Source organism: Salmo salar, chromosome 05, assembly GCF_965601325.2.
Source record: "Salmo salar chromosome 05, fSalSal1, whole genome shotgun sequence".
Lineage (NCBI taxonomy): Eukaryota > Metazoa > Chordata > Actinopteri > Salmoniformes > Salmonidae > Salmo > Salmo salar.
The window spans coordinates 83,055,141-83,082,441 of NC_138295.1; the positions used below are offsets into that span (position 1 = coordinate 83,055,141).

Genomic DNA, 27,301 nt, shown 5'->3' on the forward strand with positions numbered 1-27,301 from the left:
TTGTATTTTGTGTTTCCGTCACACCTGTTGTGACTTTTTATGCAACAGGACAGTACTTTATCGCATAAAAACAGTTGGATGGAAACATGGCTAATGACGCCAATATGTCTCTGGACAACGTACCCAACGACAGTCACCAAAAGATCCTCTCAGAAGTCTGCTGGTCGTATCATCATGGTGGTAGCACGGAGAGAGTAACTAGACCCTTTGAAGTAGTGCCACCCGATCCCATTCAGTTTACCCATGTTCTGACCATGACTGTAGTACATCCCGTTCAGGTTCGATGGTCCACAGGCATCGAACCACCAACCTGAAGGCATAGAGAGAAAGGCAGAGAGAAACAAAGAAAATAGATTTTAGGCTTAATGTTACACTATCAAAGTCATAACTGTGTGACCTCCCTGTAACCTCAGATGATCTCTGGATAGCTTTGTTGCAACGCCAAGTAGTCAACACTAGAGCAGACTCCAGCACTCCTCTCTTTGGATAGCTTTGCCCCATTCTGACCTCTGACTTTTCATTACAGGTGAGAGCGGAGTATGGGGGGGGGGGGTTGGGAAATGCTGGTCTAGACATTGATAAGAGGATAAAGATGTATGTTTGTCATGTATTTTCTGATGTACATTCTGTATCTAAATCCTGATGAGATTGTAGCTTCTCATTCTTAATAGGAATTTCACTGTCATTTTGATTTATTCTGCTGGCCAGTTCCCTGGACTTCTAAACCAGCCATGGCATGTGTCCATCATTGTGTAAAATGCTAAGGGCTGCCACCTGGCTTCACCAGCTGAGATACCATTCTCTGCTTTGATGTGTCAGTAACAGTGCTGAATACATACCAACTGGCTCTGGCCTGCTCTGTAGTTCTTCTAGACCGGAGATAAAGTGGGTGAGGGTGACAGGGAGGTCAATGGGTTGAAAATGTTTTACCAAAATGACAAATGCTTCACCTGGCATAGTCTGGGTGGGTGGTTGTTGTTGTCTTATAGCTTCTACTTATCCAATCATTTCAGTTCTACAGGAGTACATACAGAGTGCATGTGTTTAGGGGTTAATGTGGACTTTAACCTCAGACATACCCCCGGTGAGCATGAGAGCACATTTGCAGATGCAGTTGTCGTTGTCCATATCCTCGGTACTGAAGTCTGCTCCGTTGATGACCAGGCTGCTCTGTCTGCCTGCCGTTCCACTGTGACTCTTCAGGAACAGCCTGACACAGTCGCCAGGGAAACACAGAGGGAAATAAAGCAGAAACACAATGCTAGTGTCCTTTAGCTGCTGCAGAATGCTTTGTTCTTGTTGTCACTGTGTGCACGCTCGAGGACAGAGATTCACCACCACGCTGTTCTTCTAATCTAAATAATATGTACCTCCCCTTGCAACCTGGTCTCAGAGCATTTCATATTATTCTGTACATAAATCCGAGACACTCCATTTAATATTATATGTTTCGTTTCATATGGTTACATGAGACAGATTGTTACTTAAGGCAAAAATGTACCTCCTCTTGTTCTCACTGTGTGAACGTTTGAGGACATAAATTCACCACCACACTGTTCTTCTAATCTACTACAAAGAATATGTACCCTTCCAAATAAGTGTCTTTGAAATTCTCGTACGCTATATTAAAACCAATCACACCTGTTGCTTTCATAAAGAAAATCCTGGTTTATGAGGACATTGTCGGTTTCCTCGTTTGTCTCAAGCCGTATGTATACTTCCTTGTGAACCCTTTGCACTCCCTCCTCCTGCATTGTTTGTCCCTATCTACTGTACTGCATGTCAAGCAGCAGCAGCTCCAACTGTGGTTTATGAGTCTGACATCTTTGAGGTCTTGCCAGAACCAGGTGATGGATAATTCACGGAAGAGAGAGGCCCTATTCTTAGTCAGTGGTCTTGTATACTATGTCTATGTTGAATACTGTGTCTATGTTGAATACTGTGTCTATGTTAGACCATCATAGATACAGTACAACAGTCACTTTGAGAGGGTTGATTAGTTCAACATATCAGCCCTCACAGCACGAAACCACATTTTCTATGATCTTAACATATTTAACAAACATTGTTCAATTAATTCATCTATTACACGAATATGAATGACACAGATCATGAAATAAATTAATACATATCACAATTGAACTTGACCTGAACACTGGTGTTCATCAATTATAATGTCTCTATTTATCTGTGGTCCTCTGTGTGGTCATATATCTGACCCATCAAAGTGTCAGGCTGATCATTAATGTGGCTTGGCTGCTATGTTGACCAGGTGTTTGGCTCCTGTACAGTGACTCTGTGTCACATTAAGTACTGTAGTTATGGAAGGCAGCCTGGCTCTCTGAAACCCAGTGTGTCTGAAGAGCTGCAAAGTTGCTTAGGAGCCATGAACAGGGCGATCATGTCTATCGACGACATCTTGCTATCAGTATTCTTATGTATTGTTGGATACTACTGCACTGTTGGAGCTAGGAACACAAGCATTTAGCTAGTATTACTGTACTGTTGGAGCTAGGAACACAAGCATTTAGCTAGGTATTACTGCACTGTTGGAGCTAGGAACACAAGCATTTAGCTAGGTATTACTGTACTGTTGGAGCTAGGAACACAAGCATTTAGCTAGGTATTACTGCACTGTTGGAGCTAGGAACACAAGCATTTAGCTAGGTATTACTGCACTGTTGGAGCTAGGAACACAAGCATTTAGCTAGGTATTACTGTACTGTTGGAGCTAGGAACACAAGCATTTAGCTAGGTATTACTGCACTGTTGGAGCTAGGAACACCAGCATTTAGCTAGGTATTACTGCACTGTTGGAGCTAGGAACACAAGCATTTAGCTAGGTATTACTGCACTGTTGGAGCTAGGAACACCAGCATTTAGCTAGGTATTACTGCACTGTTGGAGCTAGGAACACAAGCATTTAGCTAGGTATTACTGCATTGTTGGAGCTAGGAACACCAGCATTTAGCTAGGTATTACTGCACTGTTGGAGCTAGGAACACCAGCATTTAGCTAGGTATTACTGCACTGTTGGAGCTAGGAACACAAGCATTTAGCTAGGTATTACTGCACTGTTGGAGCTAGGAACACAAGCATTTAGCTAGGTATTACTGCATTGTTGGAGCTAGGAACACCAGCATTTAGCTAGGTATTACTGCACTGTTGGAGCTAGGAACACCAGCATTTAGCTAGGTATTACTGCACTGTTGGAGCTAGGAACACAAGCATTTAGCTAGGTATTACTGCACTGTTGGAGCTAGGAACACCAGCATTTAGCTAGGTATTACTGCACTGTTGGAGCTAGGAACACAAGCATTTAGCTAGGTATTACTGCATTGTTGGAGCTAGGAACACCAGCATTTAGCTAGGTATTACTGCACTGTTGGAGCTAGGAACACCAGCATTTAGCTAGGTATTACTGCACTGTTGGAGCTAGGAACACAAGCATTTAGCTAGGTATTACTGCACTGTTGGAGCTAGGAACACCAGCATTTAGCTAGGTATTACTGCACTGTTGGAGCTAGGAACACAAGCATTTAGCTAGGTATTACTGCATTGTTGGAGCTAGGAACACCAGCATTTAGCTAGGTATTACTGCACTGTTGGAGCTAGGAACACCAGCATTTAGCTAGGTATTACTGCACTGTTGGAGCTAGGAACACAAGCATTTAGCTAGGTATTACTGCACTGTTGGAGCTAGGAACACAAGCATTTAGCTAGGTATTACTGCATTGTTGGAGCTAGGAACACCAGCATTTAGCTAGGTATTACTGCACTGTTGGAGCTAGGAACACCAGCATTTAGCTAGGTATTACTGCACTGTTGGAGCTAGGAACACAAGCATTTAGCTAGGTATTACTGCACTGTTGGAGCTAGGAACACCAGCATTTAGCTAGGTATTACTGCACTGTTGGAGCTAGGAACACAAGCATTTAGCTAGGTATTACTGCATTGTTGGAGCTAGGAACACCAGCATTTAGCTAGGTATTACTGCACTGTTGGAGCTAGGAACACCAGCATTTAGCTAGGTATTACTGCACTGTTGGAGCTAGGAACACAAGCATTTAGCTAGGTATTACTGCATTGTTGGAGCTAGGAACACAAGCCTTGTGTACACAACCAGTAACATTTTATTGGATTTGAGCTGTAGGCCCATTTAATGCCACACTCCATAGAATAGCTTTCCTTTTAAAGGCTGTGATCTTCCTCTATAAGCCATGTTTAAAATAATGGTCATTATTTACATTCATTCCCAATAACGGATTACACAGTATATACTGACTGCTATGTACTGTAAATTACTTTTCAATTTCCACTGATGGACTATGTTTACTCTCCTTCTCAATACTACTCAAGAGTTACTTTAATAGCTCTTTGTACATCCTTCCATCCTTCCTTGTTTTTAACTGGTTAGTAAGAATGTGAGCCAGGTAAAAAAATAAATGGTACAAGTGTGTTCGTTTGTGTGATCACACGTCCATGTGTGGGTGAACTAAATCAGATTGAGACAAAGCTTGCTGGTTATCATTCTAGGAAATATAATAATTCCCTTTTACGATCTTACATTTTATTTAGTTAGTAATGGCATTGTGAAATGAGGCAGAGCCTCTCTTTCCCTAAGAAGCTGTGTGACAGTAGTTTGTTTTGGACCATCTCCATGACAAGTATTACAGAATGGCAATGAAATAAGAATCTAGAGACCAAAATTGATTCCATTCCAGAACTCAAAAAGATTTTCCAGTATGTTTTTGAAGAGACAATAAATGAAAAAGTAAGGGTTATGATCTACTGAACTCCTAGAAGCCTCAATAAGACAAAGAAGTCAAGCAAAGTGAAAAATGTACACATTAATTGATTACAAATCATGATCAGAGTCACCAGTGCCTCACCATCGTTACTGTGATGGAAATACAACACCAAGCACATCATTGTCAGTGATAGAACAAAGTCCAATATCTCATTCCCACTTCATTCAAATATACTGCAGGTCCTCAAGCAAGTAAAGGCAACCACAGTTGAGTAGTTGAGTGACTATTTAAGTAGGAATGTGGGCGTATTTAGTGGGGAATGTCCTATGATCCTAAAAACTGTACTGTAGGTACGATACAATGCGCTGAGATACAACAAAACTTAATTTCCTCCACTTAGGGTACATACAGATGTAGGATCTTAATTTGAGCCAGTTTGCTAGAGCAGGAAAATAATCCTGCAGCAACAGGAAATCAGAATTATGTGGATTTTAATGAATGGACATTTATGTCGGGGTTGAAACATTTTTCTTTAGGGCAAATCAAGTCTGAGTTTTCAAAGTGGAAATTACAAACTTTAGAAGCTTTTTTAAAACTCAAATACACCACAAGTTAGCATTTCCTTCTGTGCAGGAAAATTCTCAGCAACAAAAGAGTGATCAAATTAAGATCCTACATCTGTAGCTGATATCAGAACTCCGACTGTGAGACTCTTTAAGAATATGGCCCAGAACACATTGCTGGTATCCTACCTGTAATTCTGCTTCTCGCTGCTGATGTAGAAACGGTCATAGTGGGAGAAGGCCTGCTGTCCATCCCAGTCGGTCACTTCCACCCTCAGGTTGTAGGGCCTCTGACTGGTCAGCAGGAACACAAACTCATTCCCCAGCCAGTGTTCTCCAAACAGACTCCCAAAGCCCTGCAACAACACAACAGCACAGGAACACTTGTGTACGTAAGCCTTGTCTTCTGTTTCTGTAGTGTAAGGCAGCTTGATGTACAAATACACCCCTTGGACAGGACACTAGTCTGTCGCAGGGCCTTGTCCCAGCAACACATGGTGCTATAGAAAAATAATGAATGTCATATCGGGTTCTTCTACAGGGACAAGATCACAAACCCTATATGGTTCTAGGTAGAACCTTTTTACTTAAGACTGGTAGAGGGATGTTCTACTCAGTCAATATTCTCTTTTTTTAAAGGAATTCTGTTCTGTGTTTTACTCTTTTTTGACAGTGGTGAATTGAGGGACACAGACAGATGAGTAGATAAAGATATATTTATTTACCTAGGCAAGTCAGTTAAGAACAAACTCTTATTTACAATGATGGCCTAGGAGTGGGTTAACTGCCTTGTTCAGGGGCAGAATGACAGATTTTTACCTTGTCAGCTCGGGGATTTGATCCACCAACCTTTTGGTTACTGGCCCCCCGCGCTAATATATATATATAGAAAAAAGAAGAGAAAAAAAGGAGAAAAAAGTATTTGATCCCCTGCTGATTTTGTATGTTTGCCCACTGACAAAAAAAGGATCAGTCTATAATTTTAATGGTAGGTTTATTTGAACAGTGAGAGACAGAATAACAACAAAAAAATCCAGAAAAACACATGTCAAAAATTGAATAAATTGATTTGCATTTTAATGAGGGAAATAAGTATTTGAACCCCTCTCAATCAGAAAGATTTCTGGCTCCCAGGTGTCTTTTATACAGGTAATGAGCTGAGATTAGGAGCACACTCTTAAAGGGAGTGCTCCTAACTGCAGCTTGTTACCTGTAAAAAAGACACCTGTCCACAGAAGCAATCAATCAATCAGATTCCAAACTCTCCACCATGGCCAAGACCAAAGAGCTCTCCAAGGATGTCAGGGACAAGATTGTAGACCTACACAAGGCTGGAATGGGCTACAAGACCATCGCCAAGCAGCTTGGTGAGAAGGTGACAACATTTGGTGTGATTATTCGCAAATGGAAGAAACACAAAAGAACTGTCAATATCCCTCGGCCTGGGGCTCCATGCAAGATCTCACCTCGTGGAGTTGCAATGATCATGAGAACGGTGAGGAATCAGCCCAGAACTACATGGGAGGATCTTGTCAATGATCTCAAGGCAGCTGGGATCATAGTCACCAAGACAACAATTGGTAACACACTACGCCGTGAAGGACTGAAATCCTGCAGCGCCCGCAAGGTCCCCCTGCTCAAGAATACATATACAGGCCCGTCTGAAGTCTGCCAATGAACATCTGAATGACTCAGAGGACAACTGGTGAAAGTGTTGTGGTCAGATGAGACCAAAATGGAGCTCTTTGACATCAACTCAACTCGCCGTGTTTGGAGGAGGAGGAATGCTGCCTATGACCCCAAGAACACCATCTCCACCGTCAAACATGGAGGTGGAAACATTATGCTTTGGGGGTGTTTTTCTGCTAAGGGGACAGGACAACTTCACCGCATCAATGGGACGATGGACGGGGCCATGTACCGTCAAATCTTGGGTGAAAACCTCCTTCCCTCAGCCAGGGCATTGAAAATGGGTCGTGGATGGGTATTCCAGCATGACAATGACCCAAAACACACGGCCAAGGCAACGAAGGAGTGGCTCAAGAAGAAGCACATTAAGGTCCTGGAGTGGCCTAGCCAGTCTCCAGACCTTAATCCCATAGAAAATCTGTGGAGGGAGCTGAAGGTTCGAGTTGCCAAACGTCAGCCTCGAAACCTTAGTGACTTGGAGAAGATCTTCAAAGAGGAGTGGGACAAAATCCCTCCTGAGATGTGTGCAAACCTGGTGGCCAACTACAAGAAACGTCTGACCTCTGTGATTGCCAACAAGGGTTTTGCCACCAAGTACTAAGTCATGTTTTGCAGAGGGGTAAAATACTTATTTCCCTCATTAAAATGCAAATCATTTTATAACATTTTTGACATGTGTTTTTCTGGATTTTTTTGTTGTTATTCTGTCTCTCACTGTTCAAATAAACCTACTATTAAAATTATAGACTGATCATTTCTTTGTAAGTGGGTAAACGTACAAAATCAGCAGGTTATCAAATACTTCCCCCCCCCCCCACTGTATATATATATATATATTGAGCAGTATATATATATATATATACTGCTCAAAAAAATAAAGGGAACACTTAAACAACACAATGTAACTCCAAGTGTCCACTTAAGAAGCAACACTGATTGACAATAAATTTCACATGCTGTTCTGCAAGTGGAATAGACAACAGGTGGAAATTATAGGCAATAAGCAAGACACCCCCAATAAAGGAGTGGTTCTGCAGGTGGAGACCACAGACCACTTCTCAGTTCCTATGCTTCCTGGCTGATGTTTTGGTCACTTTTGAATGCTGGCGGTGCTTTCACTCTAGTGGTAGCATGAGACGGAGTCTACAACCCACACAAGTGGCTCAGGTAGTGCAGCTCATCCAGGATGGCACATCAATGCGAGCTGTGGCAAGAAGGTTTGCTGTGTCTGTCATCGTAGTGTCCAGAGCATGGAGGCGCTACCAGGAGACAGGCCAGTATATCAGGAGATGTGGAGGAGGCCGTAGGAGGGCAACAACCCAGCAGCAGGACCGCTACCTCCGCCTTTGTGCAAGGAGGAGCAGGAGAAGCACTGCCAGAGCCCTGCAAAATGACCTCCAGCAGGCCACAAATGTGCATGTGTCTGCTCAAACGGTCAGAAACAGACTCCATGAGGATGGTATGAGGGCCCGACGTCCACAGGTGGGGGTTGTGCTTACAGCCCAACACCGTGCAGGACGTTTGGCATTTGCCACAGAACACCAAGATTGGCAAATTCGCCACTGGCGCCCTGTGCTCTTCACAGATGAAAGCAGGTTCACACTGAGCACATGTGACAGACGTGACAGAGTCTGGAGACGCCGTGGAGAACGTTCTGCTGCCTGCAACATCCTCCAGCATGACCGGTTTGGCGGTGGGTCAGTCATGGTGTGGGGTGGCATTTCTTTGGGGGGCCGCACAGCCCTTCATGTGCTCGCCAGAGGTAGCCTGACTGCCATTAGGTACCGAGATGAGATCCTCAGACCCCTTGTGAGACCATATGCTGGTGCGGTTGGCCCTGGGTTCCTCCTAATGCAAGACAATGCTAGACCTCATGTGGCTGGAGTGTGTCAGCAGTTCCTGCAAGAGGAAGGCATTGATGCTATGGACTTGCCCGCCCGTTCCCCAGACCTGAATCCAATTGAGCACATCTGGGACATCATGTCTCGCTCCATCCACCAACGCCACGTTGCACCACAGACTGTCCAGGAGTTGGCGGATGCTTTAGTCCAGGTCTGGGAGGAGATCCCTCAGGAGATCATCCGCCACCTCATCAGGAGCATGCCCAGGCGTTGTAGGGAGGTCATACAGGCACGTGGAGGCCACACACACTACTGAGCCTCATTTTGACTTGTTTTAAGGACATTACATCAAAGTTGGATCAGCCTGTAGTGTGGTTTTCCACTTTAATTTTGAGTGTGACTCCAAATCCAGACCTCCATGGGTTGATAAATTGGATTTCCATTGATTATTTTTGTGTGATTTTGTTGTCAGCAAAAAAGTATTTAATAAGATTATTTCTTTCATTCAGATCTAGGATGTGTTGTTTAAGTGTTCCCTTTATTTTTTTGAGCAGTGTATATATATATATACACTGCTCAAAGAGAGAGAGAGAGAGAGAGAGAGAGAGAGAGAGAGAGAGATATGTAGATGGAGAGGTATAGAGATATATAGATATGTAGATGGAGAGGTATAGAGATATATAGATATGTAGATGGAGAGGTATAGAGATATATAGATATGTAGATGGAGAGGTATAAAGATATAGAGATATGTAGATGGAGAGGTATAGAGATATAGAGATATGTAGATGGAGAGGTATAGAGATATAGAGATATATAGAGATATATAGATATAGAGATATATAGAGATATATAGATATGTAGATGGAGAGGTATAGAGATATAGAGATATATAGAGATATGTAGATGGAGAGGTATAGAGATATAGAGATATAGAGATATGTAGATGGAGAGGTATAGAGATATAGAGATATAGAGATATGTAGATGGAGAGGTATAGAGATATAGAGATATAGAGATATGTAGATGGAGAGGTATAGAGATATAGAGATATGTAGATGGAGAGGTATAGAGATATGCAGATGGAGAGAGATAGATATATAGAGATAGATATAGCCTCCAGTATTTATGCTGCAATAGTTTGTGTCGACGGGCTAGGATCAGTCTGTTATATGTGGAGTATTTCTCCTGTCTAATCTGATGTCCTGTGTAAGAATGCTCCCTCTAACTCTTTTCCTTTCTTTTCTCTCTTCTCTCGGAGGACCTGAGCCCTAGGACCATTCCTCAGGACTACCGGGCCTGATGACTCTTTGCTGTCCCCAGTCCACCTGCTGTCCACAGTCCACCTGCTGCTGCTCCAGTTTCAACTGTTCTGCCTGCGGCTATGGAACCCTGACTTGTTCACTGGACGTGCTACCTTGTCCTGGACCTGCTGTTTTCGACTCTCTCTCTCTACCGCACCTGCTGTCTCTAACTCTGAATGATCGGCTATGAAAAGCCAACTGACATTTACTCCTGAGGTGCTGACCTGTTGCACCCTCTACAACCACTGTGATTATTATTATTTGACCCTGCTGGTCATCTATGAAGATTTGAACATCTTGGCCATGTACTGTTATAATCTCCACCCGGCACAGCCAGAAGTGGACTGGCCACCCTTCAGAGCCTGGTTCCTCTCTGGGTTTCTTCCTAGGTTCTGGCCTTTCTAGGGAGTTTTTCCTAGCCACCGTGCTTCTACATCTGCAGTGCTTGCTGTTTGGGGTTTTAGGCTGGGTTTCTGTATAGCACTTTGTCACATCGGCTGATGTAGAAAGGGCTTTATAAATACATGTGATTGATTGATAAAGAGATAGAGATTTAGATATAGACAGAGAGAGATATCGATATAGAGAGATAGGTTGGATTCTGCAGCACCAGTACTAGACCAGACCTTGGAATTAATCTTTCTTTACCAGAGACATTTTACAATATATCAACATTTGAATGGTGATCTAAGAACACCATGTTTAGACTCAACTTAAACAGTTTCCTCTCTCCTGTCATTTTCTCTCAGAAGTGTTCAATCAGAGGCCATCAGTGTCATTATGAAACACTCCCAAAAGAGGGGTCACCGAGCAAACACATACCCGTTGTATGCCAGCGTCTTTGCCAGGCTATACTCCACACTTCCTTAGCCCCTGACTGGAGGACAGTCCTCTCTCGCTCAGCCCAGAGGCCGAGGCCTTTTTAGCCACAGGGCTCTGTCAAGGCCTAATGGGGCTGGCAGTGGCAACACAGTGGATTCGTCCTAAATGGCCCATATTCATTTTAAAGTACAATACTTTTGACCAGGGCCCATAGGGCACCCTATTTCCCCACAGGTCACCCTATTTCCCCATAGGGCTCTGGTCAAAAGTAGTGCACTATATAGGGAATAGGGTGCCACTTGGGATGCACAAAGTCTGTTTTGTGCTATGTGTTTGTACTTGCTCCTTTTTCTGTTGTAGTTTGACATATACATTCATATGGTGGAATGTTGTGCAATGTAGAGATTCATATTTTCCCAAAAATCTATCAAGTTTCAATACCGGGAATAATTCCTATTTATCCCGAGAGTCCTGGGAAATACTGCAAAAATCAGAAGTGCCCTTTTAAAACCAAGATGGCCACTATGCTAGGGTTCTCCCCAAATAAGAGGGGTGCTGTGCCACCTTGTCAGCTTGGCTGCGCCACTATGGAAAGATTTCAGAGCAAATTAAATGTAAATTTAGTCATGATAGTTATTCTATCTTTGATCGCCAGCGCATTTCATCCACCTCTGGCCTGCTCGCCTCCCTACCTCTGAGGAAGCACAGTTCCCGCTCAGCCCAGTCAAAACTGTTCGCTGCTCTGGCACCCCAATGGTAGAACAAGCTCCCTCACGACGCCAGGACAGCGGAGTCAATCACCACCTTCCAGAGACACCTGAAACCCCACCTCTTCAAGGAATAACTGGGATAGGATAAAGTAATCCTTCTAACCCCCCCCCCCCCCTTAAAAGATTTAGATGCATTATTGTAAAGTGGTTGTTCCACTGGATATTATAAGGTGAATGCACCAATTTGTAAGTCGCTCTGGATAAGAGCGTCTGCTAAATGACTTAAATGTAAATGTAAATTTCAGAAGTAGCCCCACAGAGCGCACTCTGAGTATAGTGTTGTTTCTTTGTAACGGCAGTCAAACAAAAGTCAAATGACCAAAGTTGCTAAACTTGTTAGATAACCTCCTTCAACGATGACAGAATATCTCCCATATTTGGTTAAATCAAGTTGATGATTATACAGAAAGCAGGTCAGCTCATGAATAACGGGGAGAGGAAGTGGAAATAGTTGAAATATCAAGGTATCTTAACGAGGACTGTTTACACTGCTATATATTCCTCTGTTCCCCCCCATGTCTTTGTGTGGAAATGTTTTGTGTTACGTGTTTTATGTGACGCGCCAGGCTGGTTTTCCATGATCCGTGTTTATTTCACGAAGTATGTTTCTTTGGTAAACTATAGCTTTTGTGACTGTTTTCGCACTTTTGCCATTTTTGCTGGAGGTTTTGACGCAGTTGCATCCGTCTGTTGTTTGCTCCTGCCTAAATAAAGTGTGCTCCAGTTCACAACTCTCTGCTCTCCTGCACCTGACTTCGCTACCAGTATGCACACCCGTGACACACACGCTCTTTAATAGGCTGTACTGTGTGCAGTCCAGCGTGATCGGCAGTGTCAATTATGCATACGCTTTGAATTTATGGTGACTTTGTGTCAAATATGCTACACTAAAGGATTCCATGTGACAACCGGTTTGGATAATGTCCAATAAATGCTTTTGTTAATCTATTGCTGAGGGATTTCATTAGTGCAGACATTGGGGAATTTTATTGTAATTTCCCGGGTCTTGTCATGTATTTTGGGGGGTAAACGTGAAAAGTGTTCCCGGTACAGTCCCGGGATCCCGATTACCCATGTTAATCCCTGGTGCTATGTATTCACCAACATCAGAAGAACGCTGTGAGGATATCCCACCCTGTCCTCCTCACCATCTTGTACTCCTTCCACGTCCTCTGGAAGTCCATGGTTCCGTCTTTTCTCCTCTGAATGACGGACCATCCTCCCCCTGCTGCCTCCATGTTACAGTAAACCTACAGAGAGGGAGAGAGAGAGAGAGACAGAAAGACAGTGACATGAGTAGCTTACACACTACTCTCACACATGCAGTGCATATCATGACAATAAAGACTTTCCTGTAAAAGGAGTGACTCCTGTAGATGAGGCTCCCTGGTCCTTAGTTTTGTGTACCATGGTCAGGCCACAATGACGGAATGTGTCCTAAGCCCAGGGACGTAGCTCAGTGTAACCATGGACACTGACAGCAGCACAGCTGATAATGGACAGCAACACACTGTTGCCAGTCAGCCATCTGCGGCTTGGCAGGACACTACTGAGGAGGAGGACATCTGCTGTGTAGCTGTGCTGAAGAGGCCAGCCAAGAGTATTTCCAGCTCCAGCATATCACCCAGCCAGCCAGCCAGCCAATACCTGACATATTCCTGGGATATTGTTGTTGAATCTTTTGGCAAGCTGCTTTAGGGTACCGTATATTAATTGCTGCCACTTCACTTGCAAGTAAACTAAAGTAGGTTACAGTCAAAAAAAGTGCAGCCGTTTATTTTTTGTCTGTTTTCGCTGTTTCCATGCAGAGGTAAAGCCAGGCCTGCATATATCATCTAATATATGCCTCTATATTACACATTCTGCTAATAGAATTTACATCTCTTTTCCCCCTCTAATATTTATTGAAGATAATATCAAGTTTTCCGTACCTTTTTGGTCTCCTGTGTGTTGATGTGAATAGTATATACGCCACTGTTGTTGAAGCCAGCTTGAAAGATTTCAGAGCAGTCCCGATACTTTCTCTCCTCATGAGATGAATCGCTCTGCTTAAAGGCAAGGTTGCTGTTTGGGACCACTGTTTAAATAGATATTTAAATAAGAGCAAACACATTATCAGCTAGGCTCCAATTTGAATGCATCCAAAATCCTTTGTAATCAACAGCCCAGACTGGGTCAGTTCCTATTAGAACAGGTTCTTATGTAATCAACAGCCCAGACTGGGTCAGTTGCTATTAGAACAGGTTCTTATGTAATCAACAGCCCAAACTGGGTCAGTTCCTATTAGAACAGGTTCTTATGTAATCAACAGCCCAGACTGGGTTAGTTCCTATTAGAACATGTTCTTATGTAATCAACCGCCCAAACTGGGTCAGTTCCTATTAGAACAGGTTCTTATGTAATCAACCTCCCAAACTGGGCCAGTTCCTATTAGAACAGGTTCTTATGTAATCAACAGCCCAAACTGGATCAGTTCCTATTAGAATAGGTTCTTATGTTTTGGAATGCATCTTCTTATGATCTTAGAACACGTGGACATTGAAATTAAGGCCAGTCCGGACCAGGTTTCAACCTATTTTCAACGTCCATGGACGTCAGCCGGTGCTCACTGGGTTAGTCCAGCCTTCTTAGTCCAGTTATAGGCTTTATCTGTGCCCAGAGAATATCTTGTCTAAACCTGTGAACATTTGGCACAATATATCCTCCAGTACCTCTGTTGTATTTAACCGTACCTAGAGTTTTTAAATTCAACTCCTTCTTCCTGCAAATAATTACTATCTATGCTATGATATTCATACCCCAGAGTATTTTATTTATACTTTCTGTAACAGGAAACATTGGCCCCAGTATCCATCCAGTACCTCCAGACCCTCTGTCCTTAGAGCAGAGATTCAGCAGACTGTTGACGGTGTCAGTGAGCTGCTGTTGTTGGCTAAGCAGGATACTGTTGTTGCCAGTGGCCTGGTCCAGATGGGTCTGTAGCTCTGTGATCACACTGTTCTGTCTGGCTACCATCTGCTGCAGGCTGGACCTCTCCTCCTGTAAGGTGGCCAGCTCCTCATGGTGCCCAGACTCCAGCTCCTGCATCTTCTGCTCCAAGAGCCTGATCAATACAAGTGATTTGAAAATCAGTTGATCAGTCAGTCAGCCAATAAATCAAGACAGAACTGTTCATGGGAAGAAAATCATTAATGTTGATTTGACCTGTTCTTGTCGTGTAGCTTGCTGATCTCTGTAGATTGGTGGAGGAGCTGGGTCTCCAGTTTGTTGGTGGACAGAGAGTTCTCCAGAAGCTGAATCTCCAGCCTGGAGGTCTGATTCAACACCTGTCCATCAAGAAGCTGTTACTATCATTCATATTCACCCAGTCAAGTGTATAGACATCTATACTGCTCAAAAAAATAAAGGGAACACTTAAACAACACAATGTAACTCCAAGTCAATCACACTTCTGTGAAATCAAACTGTCCACTTAGGAAGCAACACCGATTGACAATAAATTTCACATGCTGTTGTGCAAATGGAATAGACAACAGGTGGAAATTATAGGCAATTAGCAAGACACCCCCAATAAAGGAGTGGTTCTGCAGGTGGGGACCACAGACCAGTTCTCAGTTCCTATGCTTCCTGGCTGATGTTTTGGTCACTTTTGAATGCTGGCAGTGCTTTCACTCTAGTGGTAGCATGAGACGGAGTCTACAACCCACACAAGTGGCTCAGGTAGTGCAGCTCATCCAGGATGGCATATCAATGCGAGCTGTGGCAAGAAGGTTTGCTGTGTCTGTCAGCGTAGTGTCCAGAGCATGGAGGCACTACCAGGAGACAGGCCAGTACATCAGGAGACCAGGAGGAGGCCGTAGGAGGGCAACAACCCAGCAGCAGGACTGCTACCTCCACCTTTGTGCAAGGAGGAGCAGGAGGGGCACTGCCAGAGCCCTGCAAAATTACCTCCAGCAGGCCACAAATGTGCATGTGTCTGCTCAAACGGTCAGAAACAGACTCCATGAGGGTGGTATGAGGGCCCGACGTCCACAGGTGGGGGTTGTGCTTACAGCCCAACACCGTGCAGGACGTTTGGCATTTGCCAGAGAACACCAAGATTGGCAAATTCGCCACTGGCGCCCTGTGCTCTTCACAGATGAAGCAGGTTCACACTGAGCACATGTGACAGATGTGACAGAGTCTGGAGATGCCGTGGAGAACGTTCTGCTGCCTGCAACATCCTCCAGCATGACCGGTTTGGCGGTGGGTCAGTCATGGTGTGGGTTGGCATTTCTTTGGGGGGCCGCACAGCCCTCCATGTGCTCGCCAGAGGTAGCCTGACTGCCATTAGGTACCGAGATGAGATCCTCAGACCCCTTGTGAGACCATATGCTGGTGCGGTTGGCCCTGGGTTCCTCCTAATGCAAGACAATGCTAGCCCTCATGTGGCTGGAGTGTGTCAGCAGTTCCTGCAAGAGGAAGGCATTGATGCTATGGACTGGCCCGCCCGTTCCCCAGACCTGAATCCAATTGAGCACATCTGGGACATCATGTCTCGCTCCATCCACCAACGCCACGTTGCACCACAGACTGTCCAGGAGTTGGCGGATGCTTTAGTCCAGGTCTGGGAGGAGATCCCTCAGGAGATCATCCACCACCTCATCAGGAGCATGCCCAGGTGTTGTAGGGAGGTCATACAGGCACGTGGAGGCCACACACACTACTGAGCCTCATTTTGACTTGTTTTAAGGACATTACATCAAAGTTGGATCAGCCTGTAGTGTGGTTTTCCACTTTAATTTTGAGTGTGACTACAAATCCAGACCTCCATGGGTTGATAAATTGGATTTCCATTGATTATTTTTGTGTGATTTTGTTGTCAGTACATTCAACTATGTAAAGAAAAAAGTATTTAATAAGATTATTTATTTCATTCAGATCTAGGAAGTGTTCCCTTTATTTTTTTGAGCAGTGTATATAGGCTAAAAGTGGCACCATGTAGTTTAATGTACTTCATAGGCCTATTCATCCAATCAAATGAGGATAATTGCTGAGTAGGCTACATGATTAAATAGTAAGTGTTACTGATATCATAACATGCACTTGAATGTTCTTTGGAGAGGGATATTTGTATATGATTCATACTGCACCTGGATCTCTACGTCTGTCAGTTTCCGTGTGTGCTGGGCAGTCTGGGTCAGGAGGTTGGTGCCTAGATCCAAGATGGCAGCTGTGTGGTTGTGGACAGCACTCTGCTGTAGCTGAGCCATCTCCACATTCAGACTGTCCTTCACATATCTCTCAATCTGACACATAAACACAGAGGTATGAAGGGATGTTTAGGGATTTACCTCTCTCGCCAGACTCAGGGTGTTCTGCACACTCACATTTAATTTCAATTTTGGTAATGTCCTAGGAACGTTCTCCAACTGGCTTAACATTGAACATGTTCTCACATAGTTCAGAGAATGTTAAGAAACAACTTCCTTCTGTGGGAATTTCAGTACTTCAGCATAACGTTTCCTACAGGTTTCCTCTTGGTTCTATTTAAAGTAATGTTCTCAAATTGTTCCAAGAACGTTAAGAAAACTTTCCATAAAAAATAAAAGAAAACTTTTGTAATGTTCAGAGAATGTTATAAAAATTTAATTTAAAAACATACATCCCGTTCTCAGAACGTTAAGAAAACATTCCATAAAATCGTTCCATTCTCAGCATCAACAAAACTCTATCCTCTGTCTTGTTAAGTGTTTGATCATAATGAGTGTTTGTTTCCTTTTAAAATGGGGTCTGTTTGAATAGACAAAATGAACAACTGTGAATGCGTAAAAAAACATGACACGCTAGCTCCATACTGGTGGCACAGTGAACTAATTCCATGGATAGACGACAGAAGATGATGCCATGTCACAATAAAAAAGAAATGTGTTGGATGATTAATGCAAACACATTTTTAGGATTAGTGTCCGATAGATGAGTTGTCTGACAACGTCATGAAAATGTGCTTTGTTATGATTCTGAACCATCAGATAGCAAGCAACAATGACAAACAATCTGCCATGTGGGCAATCGTAGGTGGCTATTTTCAGCTAGTTTTATCTTGTTCTTGAAACCATGTCGTGTTTTGACTGATTTCATGTCAATGCTTATATGGCTAAAATTCGATAGCTAGTTAACCAACAACTGTAACGATGTATTTGTGCTCATTGTGAAAATGTATTTATGTTTTCAATAAACATTTGAAGACAAAATATAGTTGACATGTTGTCAACAATCTAAGCCAACCCTGTCTGTTTTACCCCATATTTGTGCACGCATTGGTTTTGTTGCTAAACAACCAACTGGTCTATCTGTGCTTGCAGTTCAAAAAAGTAAACCCAAAATAAGCTAGTAGTGTTATTAAAAGTCTTACTGAAACATGGTGAATGTTTTAAGGAAGTTATTAAAAAAACTCAAAATAACCTATAATATCCGTTTACAGAACCTCTCTGCAACCTAAAAATAAAAGTTCCCAGAACAGAGACAAAATCTTCTGTTCTCAGAACGTTTGAAAACTTTGTTTTACCGGTCAGGAAACATATGGCTTCGTTCCCACAACCAATATGAAACCAAAAACATACGTTCCCACAACTTCCAAGAAACCAACCATAAATAACCAAATTATATCCAGGGAAGAAAAAGATTGGATATGTATTCATTCCCTTCAGCAATTTTGCATTGAAGGATTTACTGCATCGATATGGTCCTGTCTAAGGATTTCCTTGGCCCCTGGTCAGCTACTTAGGGAGGGACCTTTCAGGGTTATTGAGTTCAGTCATTTCCTTTTAGTCAACCAGGAGAGATCAGTCATGGGACTGCATCTGTATGTTTTCTGCCACAGATACATCATGTGGACAGGGCTCAGCTGCCAATGACATTATCCATCTGAAGTTCACTATCCTGATGATGATTACAATGAGGAGAGGTCTTTCCCAGCAATGTGCTTTAAAAATATATTGTTTTTTTTGTGATAGCTCAGGGTCATTCAGTGATTCATTGAAGTTTAGAGTTTTCCTGTTACTCCGGCTTTTAAGCCATGGCCTTTTCAGTTCATGTGAATCAGTTTAGCCTTGGACAGCTTTTTAAACTATGTATTTTAAAAAATGTACACTTTGGAAATTACAGTTATGTAGTCACAATGGTATATGAAATATTTACATTGCAAAGTTAGAATTTCATGTCTCACTTTATCCCTGATTTAAGGTAACAGATCACCCTAAGTATGATTTTCAACTTGAGAATGTCTACTTTGTGGCTAGATTCCCTCTGCACAGACAGAAGAAAGGCCTGGTCTCTATGACACTTAAGGGAAAGATTCCCTCTGCACAGACAGAGGAAAGGCATGGTCTCTATGACACTTACTGAAAGATTCCCTCTGCACAGAGGAAAGACCTGGTCTCTATGACACTTACTGAAAGTGCAGTGTCAGACTGTTTATCTCTGCTGCTATGTGGTCTGAGCAGCTTCCCACGAAGACAGTTGAATAGTCGGCTAATGGAATCATTCAGGAGTTAATTAATCTGTAAGATCAGAGTGCATTAAGATGCCAATGTCAATGCAGAGGAAAGGAAGAGAAGGTCTAGTGCACTGTACACATGTTGAGCAGGATAAAACGTGTCAACTGGCAGTCTCCTTATTACAATGTCCAGAGTCCTCAAATAATCACACACTACATTAGACATAAGAAACCCAGAGGAATAGTTGCAGGGCCGGATTACCACATTAGGGGCCCCGGGGCACCTACCAAATATACAATACCAGTCAAATGTTTGGACACACCTACTCATTCAAGGGTATTTCTTTATTTTTACTATTTTTTACATTGTAGAATAATAGTGAAGACATCAAAACTATGAAATAACACAAATGGAATCTTGCAGTAACCAAAAACGTGTTAAACAAATCAAAATATATTTTATATTTGAGATTCTTCAAAGTAACCACCCTTTGCCTTGATGATAGCTTTGCACTCTTGGCATTCTCAATTGGGTTGAGGTTGGGTGATTCTGGAGGCCAGGTCATCTGATGCAGCACTCCATCACTCTCCGTCTTCGTCAAATAGCCCTTACACAGCCTGGAGATGTGTTTTTGGTCATTGTCCTGTTGAAAAACAAATGATAGTCCCACTAAGCGCAAACCAGATGGGATGGCGTATCGCTGCAGAATGCTGTGGTAGCCATGCTGGTTAAGAATGCTTTGAATTCTAAATAAATCACAGACAGTGTCACCAGCAAAGCACCCCACACCATCACACCTCCTCCTCCCTTTTTCACAGTGGGAACAACAAATGCTGAGATCATCTGTTCACCTACTCTGATTCTTACAAAAACACAGTGGTTGGAACCAAAAATATAACATTTGTACTCATCAGACCAAAGGACAGATTTCCACTGGTCTGATGTCCATTGCTCTTGTTTCTTGGCCCAAGCAAGTCTCTTCTTCTTATTGGTGTTCTTTAGTAGTGGTTTCTTTGCAGCAATTCAACCATGAAGGTCTGATTCACGCATTCTCCTATGAACAGTTGATGTTGAGAAGTGTCTGTAACTTGAACTCTGTGAAGCATTTATTTGGGCTGCAATCTGAGGTGCAGTTAACTCTAATGAACTTATCCTCTGCAGCAGAGGTAACTCTGGGTCTTCCTATCCTGTGGCGGTCCTCATGACAGCCAGTTTCATCATAGCGCTTGATGGTTTATGCGACTGCACTTGAAGAAACATTCAAAGTTCTTGACATTTTCCGGAATGATTGACCTTCATGTCTTAAAGTAATGATGGACTGTCATTTCTCTTTGCTTATTTGAGCTGTTCTTGCCATAATATGGACTTGGTCTTTTACCAATAGGGCAAAACATTTTTTACCTTTATTTAACTAGGCAAGTCAGTTAAGAACAAATTCTTATTTACAATGACAGCCTAGGAACAGTGGGTTAACTGCCTTGCTCAGGGGCAGAACAACAGATTTTTACCTTGTCAGCTCGGGGATTCAATCTAGCAACCTTTCGTTTAATGGCCCAATGCTCTAACCACTAGGCTACCTGCCGCCCCAATCTTCTGTATACCAACCATACCTTGTCACAACACAACTGATTGGCTCAAATGCATTAACAGGCACACCTGTTAATTGAAATGCATTCCATGTGACTACTTCATGAAGCTGGTTGAGAGAATGCCAAGATTGTGCAAAGCTGTCATGTCAAAGGGTGACTGCTTTGAAGAATCTCAAATATAAAAGAACACCTTTTCGGTTACTACATGACTCCATATTTCTTTTTTTTATATATTTTTTTAACGTTTATTTAACCAGGCAAGTCAGTTAAGAACAAATTCTTATTTTCAATGACGGCCTAGGAACAGTGGGTTAACTGCCTTGTTTAGGGGCAGAACGACAGATTTGTACCTTGTCAGCTCGGGGATTTGAACTTGCAACCTTTCGGTTACTAGCCCAACGCTCTAACCACTAGTTACTTCATAGTTTTTATGTCTTCACTATTATTCTACAATGTAGAAAAGAAAAAACCTGGAATTAGTAGGTGTGTCAACTTTTGACTGGTACTGTATATCATTTTTTATTATTTGTTTTGGGAAAACAAATGTATTTTAGGAAAACAGCTAACGTCCTGCATTTCAACAAATTTTGCCATGGGGCAGAGTGTAAAATGTGCAGTTTTATAATTCTATTCTACACATTTTTCCATGGGGTGGAGAGAAAGATGTCGTGTTTTCTAGCTCATCTCATGCTAGTCTTCACATTTTGCCATGAAGCTGAGAGAAAATATTGCAGTTTTAAATTGAATTTCCTGCAATTCTACACACTTTGCCATTGCCTCTAGTGGGTTGGGGGCCCCAGGGCACTTGCCCTGCGTGCCCATTAGGTAATCCAGCCCTGAGTAGTTGTAATCGACACAAGATAACCAGAATGAATTTTGAGGAAAGTCTTTACGTGTCATTTTGTTGGTTGGCAATGTATGCAGCATACAGAATACTTTCACACAATCAACCCCTCTAAGATTGTATTATCTTGGCACATATTATGGGAAATCTGGAGTTTACATAGAGGTCCTTTAGCATGTGGCCATGAGTTATCATATGTCAATGTTTATGGCTTTTGATTAAAGAATTAAACGACGGCTATCTACAACACTTGCCATCTTATTCATTAGCATTTATGTTATGTTATGTTCATATATCATAAACACTCTTCCAAAACATTGTGGAACAAATTGGTGCCAAACACGAACAAATGTTCAGTTCATTCAGTTTAACCTATGTTAGAAACTCTCACATGAGGAAAATATATAACCTCAGTACCACACTATAGCGTTCATTTAATCAATCAAAGAGGAAAACACATTACCTCAGTACCACACTATAGCGTTCATTTAATCAAAGAGAAAAACACATTACCTCAGTGCCACACTATAGCGTTAATTTAATCAAAGAGGAAAACACATTACTTATGTACCACACTATAGCATTAATTTAATCAAAGAGAAAAACACATTACCTCAGTACCACACTATAGCGTTCATTTAATCAAAGAGGAAAACACATTACCTCAGTACCACACTATAGCGTTCATTTAATCAAAGAGGAAAACACATTACCTCAGTACCACACTATAGCGTTCATTTACTCAATCAAAGAGGAAAACACATTACCTCAGTACCACACTATAGTGTTCATTTCATCAATCAAAGAGGAAAACACATTACCTCAGTACCACACTATAGCATTCATTTAATCAAAGCGGAAAACACATTACCTCAGTGCCACACTATAGCGTTCATTTAATCAAGAGAAAAACACATTACCTCAGTACCACACTATAGCGTTCATTTACTCAATCAAAGAGGAAAACACATTACCTCAGTACCACACTATAGTGTTCATTTAATCAATCAAAGAGGAAAACACATTACCTCAGTACCACACAATAGCGTTCATTTAGTCAAAGAGAAAAACACATTACCTCAGTGCAACACTATAGCGTTAATTTAATCAAAGAGGAAAACACATGACCTCAGTGCCACACTATAGCGTTAATTTAATCAATCAAAGAGGAAAACACATTACCTCAGTACCACACTATAGCGTTCATTTAATCAATCAAAGAGGAAAACACATTACCTCAGTACCACACTATAGCGTTCATTTAATCAATCAAAGAGGAAAACACATTACCTAAGTACCACACTATAGCGTTCATTTAATCAAAGAGAAAAACACATTACATCAGTACCACACTATAGCGTTCATTTAATCAAAGAATGGCCATGGAGAGGAACAATGAAGCTGATATCCCACAAATACACTGAGGTTGTAGTTTTCTGAAAAGCATGGCCCCACATAAAAACTATATTATTGTTGCTTTCTTAACTGTCAACTGATCTCCTGGCCGTTTTCAGATGCACATATCAAAAACATTTGAGGGTGCAGTGAGACGAAGATAGTTTGTCATTTTATATTCACTGCATGTATGCAGGGTTCCAAGTGCTCACTCTTAAGCATAGCCTGTATTAAATGTATGACAGTGTTTTTAAATTATACCAAATGCAATTACCAAACACAGCACTGGTAATAATGAAGTGGTACTCTGTTACTACTGAAGTGGCCCTGACAGAATCATCTCTGGTATTCCTTGGAATGTGAATGCTGCTGGCCTAGGTCCCGGTGGGTCAGGGAACACACAGACAGACAGACAGACAGACAGACAGACAGACAGACAGACAGACAGACAGACAGACAGACAGACAGACAGACAGACAGACAGACAGACAGACAGACAGACAGACAGACAGACAGACAGACAGACAGACAGACAGACAGACAGACAGACAGACAGACAGACAGACAGACAGACAGACAGACAGAGCACTGCCTAACGCTGAGCCCATTCCTTGAAATTGACTCCCCACCCCCAACCCTGGATTGGGCCAATGTGACATAGTGTGAGAGGGTTCAGACAGACAACACAGTGTTTTCTTAAGGACAGCCAGGCCAGCCGGACACACTCAGAACATCACAACCCAGCGACCAAGAGCCACAGCCAGTCTGTCACATTTTACCACGGCCCAGTCAAACAAGTCCCTGCCATCAATCTCTCATCCCTGGGGCTGCAACATAGTCCCTGGGTCCACACACACTGGAACAATAGTCCTTTTGAAATTACAGTGTTTTTAATTAATAATGCGGAGGATATGGTGCATTCCTCACTTATGGGGTAAGAGAGAGATTTTTTTGTATCCTTAAAACCTCTTTGGACAAGGGGGCAGTATTTTCATGTCCGGATGAAAACCATGCCCAAAGTAAACTGCCTGCTACTCAGGCCCAGAAGCTAGGATATGCATAGTATTAGTAGATTTTGATAGAAAACACTCTGAAGTTTCTAAAACAGTTTGAATAATGTCTGTGGGTATAACAGAACTGATTTGGCAGGCGAAACCCCGAGCACAATCCATCCAGGGAAATTTTTTTTGAACTCAATCTGTTTTCCATTAGGTTTCTATGGCAATCCCTTTTTAATAGAAATATGCTTGCAGTTCCTATGGCTTCCACTAAATGTCAACAGTCTTTAGAAATTGGTTGATGTTTTTCCTTTGAGAAATTAAGAAGTAGCCCTTTCCTTTCTGAGACTCAAGCCAAGTGTACTTTTTTTGTTTGGGGCGCGCGACCTGGAACTCGCTCCACTTTCATTTTATTCGCTATTGAACACAGTATATTCCGTCTTAAATTTTATCGATTATTTACGTTTTAAAATACCTAAAGTTGGATTAGGAAAGCTGTTTGAAATGTTTGGACAAAGTTTACAGGTAACTTATTAGATAATTTGTAGGCATGTTGGGCGAGTTGGAACCGGTGTTTTTCTGAATCAAACGCGCCAAATAAATGGACATTTTGGGTATATAAAGAAACAATTTATCAAACAAAAGGACCATTTGTGATGTTTATGGGACATTTTGAAGTGCCAACAGAAGAAGATCTTCAAAGGTAAGGCATGAATTATATCATTATTTCTGACTTTTGTGTAGCACCTGCCTGGTTGAAATCTGATTTTCATGTGTTGGTATGCTGGGCGCTGTCCTCAGATAATCACATGGTCTGCTTTTGCCGTAAAGCCATTTTGAAATCTGACACTGCGGCTGGATTAACAAGAAGTTAATCTTTAAACCGATGTATAACACTTGTATGATTTATGAATTCTTATTATGAGTATTTCTGTTTTTGAATTTGGCGCGCTGCAATTTCACTGGGTGTTGTCAAATCGATCCCGCTAACGGGATTGGCGCGCGAAGGGATCCATAAGAAGTTTTAAGGTTTCTGTTTCTGTTGGGTTGGTGCTCATGTCATTTAGAGCTGTTCGGTGTATGGAGTAATCCAAACAACAGATCTCCCCAAATACACAGTATCTATTGTATACTGTACTATGGGGAGTAAAATGTAGATAGGCTGTAAAGCAATGATGAATTGTACTGGGGTATCTTATATCTTATTGCTCCTGAGTAAACAGAGACAGAGAAAAGAGATGTATCCAGGTGGGACCGAGCCAAATGTTGTCCTATAATAATAATATTTATTATGGCAGGACACATTTGGCTCGGCCCAAATAGTTCATGGGGTTGAAACACACTCAATGCTGATAATGTGCACTTAAAGCTGCACCATGCAGAAATCGTTCCCCCATTTCCTGGTTGCTAAAATTCTAATAGTTTGCCGATCTACCACTTCTTGCTTTCAACGACAATGTCAGATCTATAACTCACATTTCTATGTGAATTTGGTCGGGTCGCCCAAAAAGTTAGATATTGCAGCTTTAATACAGTATAAAACACTACAGATAGATTTTAATGTGATGAAAGGCAGTATACTTTCTAGCTTTGGCCAGATGTTCCACCTCTATATAACTTTGATAACAACAATGGCTAATGTGTTATAAATGCAATAGCACATAGTTCAATCTGATAAAAAGCTGATTATTTTGACCTGCACAGCCATGAGACATGGCATGCATTTCCTTCCAGAGTATAGATATCTGATAAAGCTCTGTTTAGACTGAAACGTCAGGCTTTAATCTTTATATCAACTATTACTATACTGTATGTGTGGAGAACATGCTCTTACTTTCTGAAGCCACTGTGTGTAGTTGTCCATGACGTGCTCCAGGTGTTGGATTCTCTGGCTGCCCAGAGCCGGGGCCAGTCCTGGGAGCTTGGGCTTTATCAGGGGGGCATCTCCCTGTAGAGTGTTCCCCTGGTACTGGCCTTGTCCCTGGCTGGTGCTGGAGCTGCCGACCCCCTCCGCCTCCGTCCAGCACGGCCTGTTCCCCCCAGCGTTCTCTGGGAGCAGGAAGGTATAGGTGCAGGATCCATGCTGGATAGAGTTGTACTGGCGAGCGTTAGTGTTAGTGCTGGCGCTCATGGACCCGCTGCCAGCTATGTCCCCTGGGCCCCTGGGCAGCTCTTCCAGAGACACAGACACACAGCCCGTCAGTAGCAGCAGAAGAGCAGCCAGAACCAGCCAGATCATGTGGCAGCTGGGCTGGCAGGGCAGGATGTACCAAGGCATGGCAGCAGGAAACACAGGCTAACGGTCCTCCTTTATGCCTTCCAACTAGACTGTCTGTCTGTCTGTCTTCTGTCTCTTCACAGCATGTCTTCCTGTCCTGTTGTCAATCAGATGGTTGGGAGGTAGACCGTCGATCCAGAAAGATTGCCGCTTCCCATCAGTAGGAATGGATGAGAAGTCCTCTCAAGTCTCAATGTGAAACTCATCCCAATTCATCACCAGTTGTCTTGTTAGTTGTTGTTGCTGGTCCAGATCCAGGACAGGGATCCACACTACACTGTTGTGTGATGTAGACTACATTGTCAGTCAGCGGAGTGATCTGTGTTGTATTCTCCTCCTCATGGCTGGCTGTATGGAGCGCTGTTCCTCATGTCTGCCTGTCTGTCTGTGTAACGTCCAACTCTGGGCAGGCTCTGTGCCTCCCATACTGAGGGACTGATCGAATGGAATGTGAGAGAGAGAGCGTATGGGGTTGTGTGTGTTTGAGAGAGAGCGAGAGAGAGGTATGAGATGCAGTTCTATTAATATAGTCCTGATTTGAAAACACTTCCACAACACAGGCTTGAATGCCTGGTCCATATATAATGACCCCATAGTCTGTAATTCAGACATATCTACCGAGAGCAGGAGATGGGCTCTCAGACACTCTTTATGTACAGTGTCTTCCTTTCATCTTCATTTAATCATGCAATCTTATCCAGCTCTCCCTCATAGGAATGTAAATGTCTCCTATATAGAAAATAAAACATTGTTTCAATGTATGGAAGGAGGATGGTTTGCTGGGGAAATGAAGGCCAACTCTGAGGGCACACTCTGTCATCTTTAAAAGAACAAACCGTTTTCGGTTTTAAGGTAACCTGATTTGGTACAACAAGCTTTTTTCAAGTTTTTTGTTAGACAGCGTTGGTAAATTACATTTACATCCAGAAAGTCAATTTAAACATGGCATGAACAAAATGGAGAACCCAATAGAATCATG

General features: G+C 42.5%; 1 protein-coding gene across 2 annotated transcripts; it reads right to left on the reverse strand.

Annotated features, from left to right (window-relative positions):
* On the reverse strand, positions 1 to 26,580 carry LOC106596162 (angiopoietin-1). Of its 2 annotated transcripts, none has more exons than XM_045697825.2 (9): positions 25,879 to 26,580; positions 16,873 to 17,028; positions 14,945 to 15,066; positions 14,602 to 14,843; positions 13,672 to 13,817; positions 12,889 to 12,990; positions 5,504 to 5,670; positions 1,080 to 1,210; positions 1 to 310 (listed from the first exon to the last, which is right to left on the reverse strand). In XM_045697825.2, the coding sequence occupies exons 1-9, from the start codon at positions 26,320 to 26,322 to the stop codon at positions 150 to 152; spliced, it is 1,671 nt and encodes a 556-aa protein (XP_045553781.1). In that variant the 5' UTR covers positions 26,323 to 26,580; the 3' UTR covers positions 1 to 149. The 2 variants fall into 2 exon arrangements, with proteins under 2 accessions (XP_045553781.1, XP_082831865.1); XM_082975739.1 differs by lacking the exon at positions 25,879 to 26,580 and adding an exon at positions 19,706 to 19,852.
* Between the last annotated feature and the right edge of the window lie 721 nt (positions 26,581 to 27,301).

Coding starts and splice junctions, on each gene's coding strand:
- LOC106596162 (XM_045697825.2), bottom strand. CDS start 26,322: ATGCCTTGGTACATCCTGCCCTGCCAGCCCAGCTGCCACATGATCTGG. Junction 14,844..14,944: donor AAGCTACACGACAAGAACAG/GTCAAATCAACA, acceptor TGTATTGATCAG/GCTCTTGGAGCAGAAGATGC. Junction 5,671..12,888: donor CGTGGAAGGAGTACAAGATG/GTGAGGAGGACA, acceptor GTGTTGTTGCAG/GGCTTTGGGAGTCTGTTTGG.